Here is a 13233-nt window from a genome sequence, read left to right as displayed (position 1 = left end):
ATGTATAAAATGTTCTTCCACAGACAAATCCCAGCTTTTTAATTCCTTTTTACTGGCCCCTTATCCTGCTGATGATATATGACCATCACCACTACCATAAGGGTTACTCCAAACCCCCACTCAGCAGCTAAAGTTTTCAAAGTTTCAAATTTTTTTTGCTGCTGCCATTTAAGTTTTGTGTGAATGTGTCATATTAAGACTTCAACACTGAACAAACAGACACGACACCAAAAAGACCCCACAAAACTGTGCCTTTGTACAAGCCCTTCATATCTCAGATATGCTCCTACAGTAGAATTTAGAAGAAGGGATAAAAAAACCTCCAGCCTTCATCTTACAAGAGTTAAAAATAAACCAAATATGGATGAAATACAAAATGAGTGTGAAATTTAGCTTTAAATATTTTTCATGAATACTGCCACACTTGTGTTCAGGACTATATTTAGGAGTGTGATGTAGTTAGTTACTCTGTTATACAAAATGATTTGGTGAACCTCTACATACAACCCAGGTCTTTTACCTGCTGAAAAGGTAACACAGCAGTAGAATGTGAACTGAGCATCTGAAAAAGTCAGCCACACATGTCAAATACCACAGTGAACAGTTTAAAAAAAAAAAAATAAAAGAAAATAATTAAAAAAAATCCTATTTTGAACAAGATTCCCTCAGCACTGCCTAACCTGCTGGGCTCAGTTTCTCTAAGTGACTGGAGTGGGCCACTTGCATGGCAAGAGCCGATGCACAGGCACAGCACAGGATCCCACAGTTATGGAGAGCTGGACTGGAAGCTCAAGGGCAGTGACACACAAGCTCATCCACAGGTACTCCCAAACTATGCCAGGAAAAACCAAACAAGCTAAAAAGAGTCTGTGAGGAACTACCACCAGTAATGGAAGGTTTCCTACAGCCTCCTCCTGGCACTTCTTTACTCAGGGCAACGCTTGGGATCACCCAAGAAGCAGCTGCTTTGACTTTTTCCCCAGTGCCATTTCTCCCCAGATCCCTGTCACACACCACCTGAGCTGCATATCCCGAAAGGGGATAGACCTGGAGCTTCCCAGGAACAAAGAGTTAGCAAATGCTGTCCCTACCACAGTACTTCAATCAGTCTCCCAATTCTCCTGGAAAAGGACACGTGACACATGGAGGGATACACACGGACATGGGATGGAGCATGGATACAGTGGCCACAACTGTGACCTGCTCTATGTACTCCAACGCCCCAAGCTGTTGGAATAATGCAAGGAGGAGAAAATGAACAAGACTACAGAAATACCAATAAAAACTTTGACTTAAACGTTACACATCAAGACAACTTCCTGACCTAAAGTTTGTATATTCTTGATATAACCTAAGATCTCATATTGTAAATTTTTCACCTATTCCAGAACTTGAAAAGGATCTTTCCTCCATGAACTATTCATATATGCACTAAGAAGTTGAAGCATTTTTAACCTTACTCAAAACTCAGTCCTAGAATCATTTAATATAATTTTTTTTCTAGGAACAGATATTTTACATCCTTTTGACATACACAATAACTTACCTCACCATGACCTGCACAGGCTTTTAAAGATTAAAAAAAAAAAAAATAAAAAAAAAATCACCTGACCTATTCTCATAAAAAGTGGAGCATAACATTTTATAAAGGGGTAAGAAAGGATATGGATGCACACAGGTATTAACATATTTGCTGTGGCAGTTAAGGAATTGCTGTGAGAATCTGATGGAGATAACGTTTGCTACGACTGGGTGGGTGGGAAATGTTCAGCAGCTAGAGAGAACAATTATTTACTGCAGTCAGGAAAGAACGCCTCCTATTTTGAAGACAGTCATTATTAACTTGTTAACAAACATAGCCTGAAGTAGGGAACTTTTAGAAGTCCCTGAAAGTCAATTCATTCCACCTTATATTAATCACTTTGAAAAGAAAGGAAAAGCTCCAACAGGGACACCTAAGGATCATGCTCCTGTAAGGTGTATATGTTCATAGACAAAATTCTGCCAGTGACCATAATGGACAAATGTGGAAAAGCTGCAAACAGCATAAGGATTTCAAGAAGAGGGACTAGAAAAAACTGCTTTTGAGCATTTTGAGAGGACAGTAAAGAAGAGAAAGGGGAGGGTGTGGATGATCAGAAAGACAGACTCAAAGTCTTCCTGCAAAGCCATCTGCTATTTTTGTATTCTCAACAAGACAGACCAGCTAACATGGCACCTCAAGAAACTGCTATATAGTCCAACTCCAGTCTGCTATGCTCTATTTTCCATTCAAGAGCTAAGAAAAATCATTCCTTTATTACTACATAGCATCAGTTGCTCTTTGTTGAACTTGTTAAGGCACAAAATATTCACTTCAATATGCCTTCTATGGCTGGCAGGTCTAGAACTGTCTTAGTTGGGTTAACCTTTCTGCTCTGAGCCCTAGTCTTTGGCTGACTTTTGAGGAAGTGGAAGGTTCCCAGACCAACCCATGCCAGCGCTGTCAGCAGTTCCCAGCCCCGCACACAGGGACACAAGAGAAGTGCACAGCACCCAGTTTATCTCACCACTACAAACCCCTCACTGCAGTATTCAAAACACACCACCATTTATCTCTGCAGCAAACCAAGTCTGTCACAATCGCTCCATGCTCGGAGCACGTCCCAACACACTCCCCTCTTTTATTTTTCTTTTTAAATTTATGATGCCTTTACAGCAGTGCTCTCTGCTCTGCAGCCACAATATCCCTCAAAACTGTCCAACCATCCAACCTCACCACAAAGGATCAAAGAATCACTTCTAGACTCTCTCAAATAAGGACAATTGTTTTATGAACTCTTTACACAACCAATGCCCCAATAAAACTTTGTATTATGGGCATAACCATGTACTTAGCCCTGTGTGAACTCCTACTTGACAAGGGTAGAAGTTTGAGAAGGATCTAAATTTCTTTAGATATAATAGGAAAGAAAAACTCTTTTCAAAAGTAAAAGACATTAGCATGGGTCTTCTATCTGTAGTCTTTCCCTTCTTCTTTTTTTAGAATTGCTAGAAAGGAAAAACATGTAGATCTGTTTCTCAAGCTATGATTAACCTCCACTGCATGGACAATGTTTGACCATGAAAAAATATATAAATAGCTACAACTCTGCTTACTTGAAGAGCCTTGTTAAATGCAAAAAACCTGGTCACCATTCAAATTGTAAAAGAACACTTTGCAGGCTCAAGAAAACATTTCCCCCTCTTATCCTTCTTTGTTGTTTCTTTAATTTAATATCTGTACCATAACTTTGATCCGGAAACCTGTTGCTAATAGGGAGTTCTTGGACCAAAGCAGAAAATCCTTAAGGTCACTGATGTACTGATTTGTGCAGATAAGAGTTCTTTCAAAAAAATTCAAAGTCATCTATCTATATTTTAAAAATAAAAGCAACTTTGTACACGTTATTTACCTTACTACTACAGTAGGCTGGAAACCTTTAAATTAAAAGTTCTATACTACTACGAGAAAAGTTATTTCAGACTTTCAAAATTATCTTTTAACTACATAAGCAGTTTGTGTAACATCAGACTTGCAATGTTTGCCATAAAAACTTGTCATAATCTGTAAAAATAGAGTTGGTCACTGCAAAGCAAATACTGTGCTATGATGCCTTCATGCATGACCAACTTTTCTCTCCCAGGTTTTTAACCTAATAATAGGTTAAACATCATAAAACCAAACACCAATATTAACACTCTGGGGAGGAAGTGATAATTTTAAGTGACCCTTTGTATGCAACTTATGTCAAATTCAACTATGGTGTTTTTACATGGTGCAGGGTGGAAAGAAGCACAGAAGCAAGGATTCATTTGGTGTTCAGGTGAGAAGTTTTCCAAGCACGTAAATTACAGATCTAGTCAGAATATATTGAGATGTGACAGCTGTAATAAAGATAGCTGTGTGTTTCCTTGTGTTCCTGGCTCTGCAGGAGAATTTCCTGTAGAAATTAAATCACTGGGGAGCAATTAGTGCAAATCACTAATACAGGTAACAAGTCTCGTTCTCTGGAGGGAACAGCAGCTATTGGTTTGTTCTGGTTTGAGGGAGATGAAACAAAGAGAAACTACAGCAGAGCACAGGAGAGCAAATCTTAGGTACACACAGACTGCCTGGAACAAGGGAACTGGCAAAGGAGATGCCCTTTCTGCTGGAAAACTGAGGCAACCTGGTAGGCTCAACATGTGAGCAAAGTGTCTATGGCTAAATATTTCTCTGAAGCACTTTGGTTATGTTGAGATGAACACGAGGAAGTGAAAGGGCACAGCTGCTGCAGTTCCCCAGTGGGAAAGAGGAAGGTGAAGTCCAGTTGGGATGGACTTTGAGAACAGGCCATGCAATACCCTGGACCCTGAAACCATTGATTTCCATGGATGTGACAGGTAATCTGCAAGAAATACATCATCTACCACTCCTCCTCTGCTATAGATAGGATAGACAAAACATGGGCTGGCACAGGACAATGAAAAGTTAGCAGGAGAATCCACTCCTCTGGCAGATTGCCAGAGGACTGCTAGTTCTCCTGAACTCCTGGAGTTGCAAATACTCAGAAAATGGAAAAGCTTTACAGGGAAACAACATTCATGTTTGGCTGCTCCTTGTTCTCTCCAGGTATCTGTTTATGGCCACAACTGGAAACAAGATAATGGCAAAAGTCACTGGCTGAGTCAGGGACAAAATGAACCACCGCCAGGCTGAACTGGTTTAGGAACTGTTATTTTCAAAAACAAAATTAGAAAAATATTAGTTTTATGTGACTTTAACACCAAGTTACTCTGTTTAGAGATCAGGACCCAGCATTGCCTTCTCAGAACTTGATAGTAAACAGAAGAGTTTTTTAAGCCCATTCCATATTTGGGGAAAGAGACACAACTAGTACTTCTCCCTAAGTGGAAAAGTCAGGATGGGAACCCAATGTCCTCTTTGCTGCCCAGACTGACATTTCAAATGATCAGTTCTGTCTTTCAACAGCCCATTGGGCAAGTTCCTCACTAACCAGCAATTCGCTACAAACACCACCAAACTTCCTTTCCATGTCAACTCTGACTGTGGCAGCGTTTGCTGTGGCTGCAGGGAAACTACACAAAGTCTTCAAGGAAAAAGAGGCATCATCTGGGGACACACATAACAACAGCACTGTCTCACGGGGGCTGAACTCATCCAAATGGCCAAAATACGGGTTTATTTCTTACTATACGCTTTAACTGTTTCTCCTGGCTGGGAGGCATTTCTAGGTTAGACATGAAACAAACCAAACGCAGCAAACCCACGCTGGACCAGCGCAGCACCCGCAGCTCTGGCTCCAAATCGTGAAGTCACTTAAAACTAACAAAGCGGACATAAAACAGCACCCCTCTAATCTGGCAGCAGCCGCAAAGGCACACAGATGACTCTGTGCACCAAAAACGCGGCGTGGGCAAAAAACCCTAAACTTTCTTGCCTTATTTTTTTTTTTTTTATAAATTAAGTTCCCGCCGTCCTCCCGCCCCCCCCCCCCCATGCCACCCCCCTCTCTGTGACCCACGGGGGTCGCGGTTGTTTTAGGAACCGCCCCGTGGGGCCCCTCCCGGGGCTGGGACCCCTCCCCGGGCCTGGGGCCGCTCGGAGCTGCCTCCCCCCATCCCCTCACCCCTCCCGGCCCAGCGCCCCCCGCCCTGCCCGCGTCCCTCCCTCCCCCCTCACGGGCAGGGGGCGGCATTGTGGGCCCCCCTCGCCCCCCCCCGAGGCCCGTCCCGCCCTCACCTGCCAGCGCCAGGATCTGGGCCTTGTGCAGCAGCAGGCGGTCGCCCCACTCGCCGGGGCTCTCGTCGCCGTCCTCCGCCGCCTCCTCGGGGTTGCGGTACACGGTGTAGACCTTCTGGTTGTCGAAGTCGTGGTGCGAGGTGGGGCTGAAGTCCCTGACGCGGGACACGGGCAGCGCGTAGCACACGTTGTCCTCGAGGAAGCGCACGAACGCGTACATGGTGCGGGGCGGCCGCGCGGCCCCGCGCACTCACCGTATTGTTCCTGCCGCCGCCTCTGCGCTCGGCTGAGCGGGCCTGGCCGGGCCGCGCCGCCCCGCCGGGCCCCGCACTCACACACAGCCCGCCCAGGCGCGAGCAATCCAGCGCGGAGCGACGCGATGCGCGGCCGGGCGGGGCGGGCGGGGCGGGAGCGGGAATGGGAACGGCGGCGGCTCCCGGCACCGCCCGAACACCCCCCGGGCCGCCCGGCCCCGGCCTGCCCCGGGGCGGCCGCACGCCCCCGCCGCGCGGGCTGGCTCCGTCCCAGCGCCCGTCGAGGGCCCGGCGGGGCGCGGCTCAGCCCGCGCTGGGACAGATCCCAGATCCCGGCCCTCGGGATCCTGGCAGGGCGCGGACGGTGTGGGCACCCTGGGTCGAGCTCGGCCCCGGGAAAGGCCCCGAGAAGCTCATTTATCCCAAGTCAAAAACTCCGTTCCACAGAAGTAGGCTTTGTTTCAGAGAAATAGGCCTTGTTCCAGAAATCACAGAATGACCTGGGTTGGGAGGGACCTCGAAGATCATACCGTTCCGACCCCCTGCCGTGGGCAGGGACACCTTCCACCAGACCAGGTTGCTCCCAGCCCTATCCAACCTGGCCTTGGACACTCCCACAGATGGGGCATCCACAAATTCCTTGGGCAAACTGTGCCAGGCCCTGTACCAGGGCCTCTCTACCCTCAAAAGAAATAATTTTTTCCTAGGATCTAAACCTAGCCTCTTTCAATCTAACCCATTCCCCCTTGTCCTGTCACTAGATGCTCTTGTAAAGAGAGTTGCCCCATGTCTCCTATGTCCTCCCTTTAGGTCATGGAAGGCTGCAATTCGGTCACCCCAAAGCTGCCTCTTTTCCAGGCTGAACAATCCCAATTCTCCCAGTCTTTCCTCACAGGAGAGGTGCTCCATCCCTCTGATCAACTTAGTGGCCAACTCTGGATGAGAAATAGGCCTTTTCCCAGCTCTGAGGGGGTGACACACAGGGAGGTTTGCTCCAAGGACTTGGGCAGAGCCAGGGAGTGCAGGGAGAAGGGGTAGGGGGTACCCTTGTGAGGAGACCAGATCCTTCTTGGCCAAACAACACAACACAGGACCCCACACTCATCTGCCACTTAGCAACAGAACCAGAATGTCAGTTTTCACCTGAAGGTCCTCATGGTAACACAGAACCACCTGCACTCAATCACACCGTCCTGTGGCGAGTGCTGGAAGAGCACAAAGCTTCCCCATCCTCCCCCAGAACAGCACAGGGAGCTCAGAAATGCTGTACAGGTGTGTCAGAACAAGGGTTAGACACCATGCCATCTTTAGCATGAATTCCCAAACTTTTGGAGACACTTAGATACCGAGTATGGATGTTTTGAGCTTCCTCTGTGAAAAGAAGAGTAATGTGGCAACATTGCTTATGGCAAACTCACACCCGTGTTTCTAGTCCTGAGATCTGTTTTATCCAGCCAGTCTTAGGAACAGGACAATGATATGTGGAGAATAAAGGTTAAAAAAAAAAAAATCACAGAATGAGAGCAAGAGAGGGGCATCACCAGTTTTCTGTTTGCAAAACACCAACACAAAATGAGACCAAAATGGATCATCTTTTCTGGTTTGCATAGCAGTAAGCATTTGCAGGACGGTATGTACCCATTGCATTGAGTTTAACCACGGTGAACTTGTTTTTCCATGTTATCTTTTATAGAGTTCCTCGTGCCTGGGGACAGACCGCAAGCTGGAAAACGTGAAGTTCAGTTTTGACTGAGCACTGGCACAGGTTGCCCTGACAGCTTGTGGGGATAACTCAAAAGCCTCTGGACATGGTCCTGGGCAACCCCTTGAGCAGGGTCTGGATAAGATGAGCTCTTGAGGCCCCTTCCAACCTCAGCCACTCTATGAAAGTGCCAGAAGCTTTCAGTTGTGCCCTGCAGAAGTAGAAGTCTGTCTGTCTGAAGCACCACATGAAAACCCAAGGAATCCATACAGGTGTAGTTGAGCTGGTGTAAGTGTTTCAGCAACAAGCTGTAAACTTCCCATACCGTAATGGCAGCTTTATTATTTTAGCAATTACAGAGTTTTGCAAATACTTCAGTTTAAGATTGGAGATTTAAATGGCAGTACTTTATGTTAACAATAAAGTATTGCCAGACTGGTATGTAATTACAGGCAAATATAAGTCTGCTACAAAGTATGGATGACAAATGTATTCTAGTAGCAAGGCTGCGAGGGAAATGAAATTCCAGCAAGGATTGCGTTGCTGATCAAATAGTAACAGCTGCTGTAGCGCTGCTACCTCGTGTTATAGTGGGGTACAGGGAGCTGCAGGAAGACAAGGGGACAGGCTGGTTGCTGGAATTACTCCACAGACACTGTTAAAATTACGTGAGGGATGATTTTGCCCTACAGAGTTAAGTGGCCAGCGAGGGACTGGGTACACTGACTCCTACCGGGATTGTATTCCCTCCGCATCTGAATTCCATTAGTGACATGCAAGACTGCTGTCGAGGGAAAGGAGCTCAGGAAAATGGTGAGACTGGAAATAACAGGAGAAGCACGGAGAAGGTTGTCTTGGAAGGGGAGAGATCTCTTCAGATACTGAGGAGGCCTGGGTAATTTGTCCCAATGAAAGAAAAGTGAAAGACTTCCTGTGACAGCGACTAGCATCTTAGTGGGGGGGGGTTGTTTGTTTGTTTGTAGGGTTTTTTGGAGGGGGGAAGGAACACTCTCAACTGGTATTTGCAACATTTTACATTTGAAGGTTCAGTTGCAGCAAAGGCTGTAAAGATCTTTGTATGAGCAGCAAAAAAATAAACGGTCTCAAATCCTCCAGACAGGCTGTTTCACAGTTCTCCACTGAAGGACGTTTTTGGGAACAGATAAGGGTCGGGATGATAAATGCATGTTTACTCTTGGTCCCCAGCACACACGTTGAGCCAGAAGGCATTATAATGCTAAAGAATTAATAATGATCCAATACATTTCTCTTCTGCCTACAAGGAACAGTGTTAATTTCTGGCTTTAAAATCTATAAATAATCTGCACTGGTTAGCTGTGAAGCTGCGGAAAAATCCATTAAAGCACCGAATGAAACACAAGTCTTGTCACTCCTGTCTTTTGGACCTTTCTCATTTCTACTAATGGTTTGCCAGCTGCTTTAACACTGAGGTGAGCTTGAAGTTTAAAGGTGTAGAGCCATTTTAAAGGTGTAGATTTTAAAACCCCTTGTTTAGGGAATTACTGGAACACCACCAAATTTAAATCCTCTAGCAAGTCCAGCCTTTTAGAAACAACACAGAGAAGAACTACTGAGAAGTAAATTGTCTTACTTTCAAAGTGCCAATGAAGCCTCAGCTTAAAAAGTAACGCTGTCGCTCTGAGAGTTGAGAAACCACAATGCACAGTCCCAGCCCTTGTGGGACTCCTGAGTGGCTGTTTCTTGGAACACTACCTAGATGTTGATGGTGATATTTTTCTTGAAAAGTAAAGAAGGTGTTCAGTCAAAAGCTGATGCCTGCAGTTTTGATGTGCACTCTGTGTTTGCACTTGGAGATACAAAATGAAAAGCTGATAGTTCCAATAAAAGTTATGCAGGTGCTAAATCTCTTTCACAGCAAAACATTAAGATTAGGCTCATCATTCACATTACTTCCATGTTTAATGCCAGACTCTCAAAGGACATCATATTGATTTTAAATCTGCTAATGAAGAAATTCCCATTTTCTTTTACCATTCAAGTGGAGGTGCTTCACTACTACCTGACTACTCAGCAGTAACCATACTGGTTACATTCCTGGACCAGGAATCCCTACACACTGAATATGTTGAATACATAGAAAACTGTTGTTTTGTTGTGAATTTATTTATCCTTCAAGTAGTCCATTACTTACACAATTGTTTTCCAGGTCAAATATACCCTGCAGGAAGACACATTCACAATTTTTTTTAGATAATGCTGTATTTTAACAATGAATTTAAAGTCATGCAGCTTAAGGAAGAACTCAACTAACAGTGCACAAGAACTAAAGACTGTTCAAAGTTTTTTGTATGTACAGGCATATGATCTACTCACAGTCTGATTAATTTTTACCAAGAATATGATCAATAGGGTGATCAGAACATACCTCCATTCCATGGTTCTCATTTTTTATTTTATGATAAAGTGCAAGATAAAGTCATTCCCACGTATAAAAGAATCTTCCTCTGAACGAAGTCACGTACAGGTTCCAAGTGTTTTGAGAGAGAGGGTGGTTGGAAGGAGGGAATCTACTATCCAGACAGCAGGGTAAGCATTCAAGAGGGTTATTCCCCTTTATATTTTAAAATAAATTTTAACTCTCAAGAAACTGTTGCCACAATGTGCTTTCAGTGTCACAGTGATTACATATAAAAAATTTAAACAAACAAACAAAAGAGGTCTGGTTCCTGTGTGATCCTAGAAGATGGATGAGAAAATATTTTTGTCCATATATAATCTCCGAAGCACTCCATTACCAAGAGAATAGTATGGGAACCCAGATTGCATAGATAAATTCTTAAGATTTAATCTTTTGAAATCTATGGCCTTAAACCATACTCAGAAGAGAAAGAGCATCACTGCAAAGCTATTTAGTCCCAATTCCTGAGAGTGATCTAACTTTTCTTGGGACTGAAGATAGTACTCAATCATCCTTTACAGTAGACTCCCACGTCCTAACAGAATATTCTCTCAAAGAAATGAAACCTAAGGAATACTTTATGGGTCCATTCACACAGGAGGCACTTATTTCCCAGCTGGTATATTCTGTAGCATGAAAAGGTAACGATTAAGCCAAAGTGACCACAGGAGAAGGCACTTTTCTCACTGTTAATGACTGGCTGGAGAAACTGAGGACCAAAGAAAAAGCCAGACAGTCATTAACTGCTGAAAATTCCTGACCTGAAGGTCATTATTACTATTATAAAATTGGAAAATGAAAAAGTAATTATTTTCTTTGGGTTTTTATACCTATTAAAAATATAAAATTCCAGTGTCTGTTGCTGTGGATACTGGTCTGTAAGATACTTATCTTTCCCATTCTGGCAGGCTGTGCAATGGGTAGATCTGGGACTGGCAACCCTTCAAGAACGTGTGCCAGACTGTATTTTCCTTTTCCAAATTACAGGTTAAATGTGCCCACAGAAAGTCAACAGGAACCAGGAGATGCTGCCAGTCGGCTCTGTCTTGCCTCGGTGTGAGCAGCAATTCTCCCCACCCTCCCCAGTCCTGTGCTCAGCGGGAGCCAGGAGCTGGGTTGTCTGGGAGCTGCAAATGACTCTCAAATGGTTGAGAGTTTCAAGCTCCTACCCTGATGTTTACCATTCAAAATCTTGCTAAATACCATCTCCTGTACTCAGGCAGTGTGCTGTGTTTTCCGTGCTGTAAACTTCTTGCCTGAGAGGAAAGTAGGAAAGACATTTTCTTTGAGCTGACTCGTGCCTGGACTCTCCTGTAAAACATGTCCTTTAGGTGCTGCTGCCACCAGCTTGAAGACAAGATTGCTGTTGCAGCCCAAATGATCCTTATCCCTGCTACCATCCACTGATGGCTTCAGCCTATGTATTTTCACTCTAACTGGGAATTTTATTTGGGATTTTCCCTTCTCCTTTTTTAAACCAGACTTTCCCCTGGCTTTTGACACGTTTTACTAATATGACTCTAAAAGTAGCTTTACATGCATAGATTTTGCACCACTGCAAGAATTCGATTCCTTCTGTACTTTAGATGGAAGAGTGACTTTCATTTGGCAAAGACTAAAGTCTTTCTGTAACCTTTGGGCTTCAGTGTAAAATATCATTACTAGACACTGCCTATGGTTATGTTATGCTTTAGACAGAGCTTCTGAGTAAGACGGTATTAATGACCCTTTTTCATAATATTTCTACTTTGGTTTTCTATTTTCACATCTGTACAGAACTATTCTGTCTTGAACTGGCATTTATGTCTCATTCTGACAGGAAAAATGATCCTGCAGCCCTCTTCTGCGGAGACCTATTCTGCTTGAGAGGTTCACACAAGTAATATGGGAAAGGAGGTCAGCTACTAAAAATGCAGGACCGCATTTTTTCCAGAAAGGTACCTCCAGATAGTCCCACTTTCCTTTAGAAATCTGATTTTAGCAAGAGACAGGACAGGCTCTAGAGATGATTCTTGCTGTTTTGGAAGGTTCTTAACATCAGCAGCAGCAGGAATAGGGCTGTGCGAGGGCAGAGTCAAAACTGCTTAAATAGATGTTTTCACAATGCAGTGCTTTTTAATTCATACTCTTGTCATACTCCTTCTAATCCCTTTCAAGGCTGGTTATATTTCAGAATAAAATGAGTTTTTAGAAAATGTTCCCAGGAATTAGTGCTCACATCTCACTTCTTCAGAAGGTAGAGTTTTCTACTTCTAATGAAAGTCACAATCAGAGATGGACCAGCTGCTCTTCTGAAGAACGTCAACTAATGTGAGCACGTAAAATCCTGTTGTGGAAGGTGAAAGGGAGATAACAGAGCAGGAATAATCCTCAGAATATTTCAGCAAAGTGCCTTCCTCAGCTGTGTCTTGTTAATAATCATGTTTAAATTAAAAGAACAGAAAATGAATGCTGAAACTGCTGGCAAGTGAAAGTGCTCACTGATCTCAAGACCTTCACTATGCTCTGGGAGCCTCCCCACTCTAACTGGGACCAGACACCATTTATGAGTTACAAATGAAGCTGCACCTGGTCTGTGCTAGTAGTTGATTTAAAAACAAACAAGCAAACAAAAACAACATACAAAAAGCAAATGTTAACTAGAAGAAGTTTCTGTCACCCAGCTCCCAGAAATCCATAGCTGGGCATAACTGTCATAGACCCCTCCAAGAATTCCTCTAGTTCTTCAAAGCAGAGGAACTCCCTTCATCTCACACAACATAGATGACCGCCATTCATCTTTGTCCCACTTACAAGGAAGATGTTCCCTCAAAATAGAAAATGGCATAGGAAACTGGTAATCCAAGGGGTGTTTCAAACCTCAAGGGCCTTCATGCTTTGCTGTTTTTTTCCACAAAAGCCTGAGCAACATCTATTGTGCAATCATATTTAACATTCAGGGGAATCAGGATCTTTTTTTAAAGTGTGATCAGAAAGAAGGGCCCATCCTAGGCTGTCACAGAATTCCTCATAACAAAGAAAGCTTTGTTTCATAAAGAAATACCTTGTACTGGAATACCCTAGGGAAACTAGA

General features: G+C 44.0%; 1 protein-coding gene across 10 annotated transcripts in view; it reads right to left on the bottom strand.

Annotated features, from left to right (window-relative positions):
* Nucleotides 1–13233, bottom strand: part of BEND5 (BEN domain containing 5) — a 907022-nt gene that overhangs the window by 364375 nt on the left and 529414 nt on the right. The window contains exon 1 of one of the 10 annotated variants that reach the window (XM_064665273.1): nt 5765–6160. The exons of 8 other annotated variants lie outside the window; for them this stretch is intronic. Coding sequence is in view for 1 of the 2 variants with exons in the window: in XM_064665272.1 (XP_064521342.1) it covers nt 5765–5984 (220 nt within the window). In the remaining variant the exon portion in view is untranslated. Of the gene's footprint in view, nt 1–5764; nt 6161–13233 lie in introns of those variants that run through there. One more of the 10 variants, XM_064665272.1, reaches the window with a different exon arrangement.

This window comes from Pseudopipra pipra, chromosome 9, assembly GCF_036250125.1.
Source record: "Pseudopipra pipra isolate bDixPip1 chromosome 9, bDixPip1.hap1, whole genome shotgun sequence".
In the NCBI taxonomy this organism is placed as follows: Eukaryota; Metazoa; Chordata; class Aves; order Passeriformes; family Pipridae; genus Pseudopipra; species Pseudopipra pipra.
This window is presented reverse-complemented; position numbering and strand designations above follow the sequence as displayed.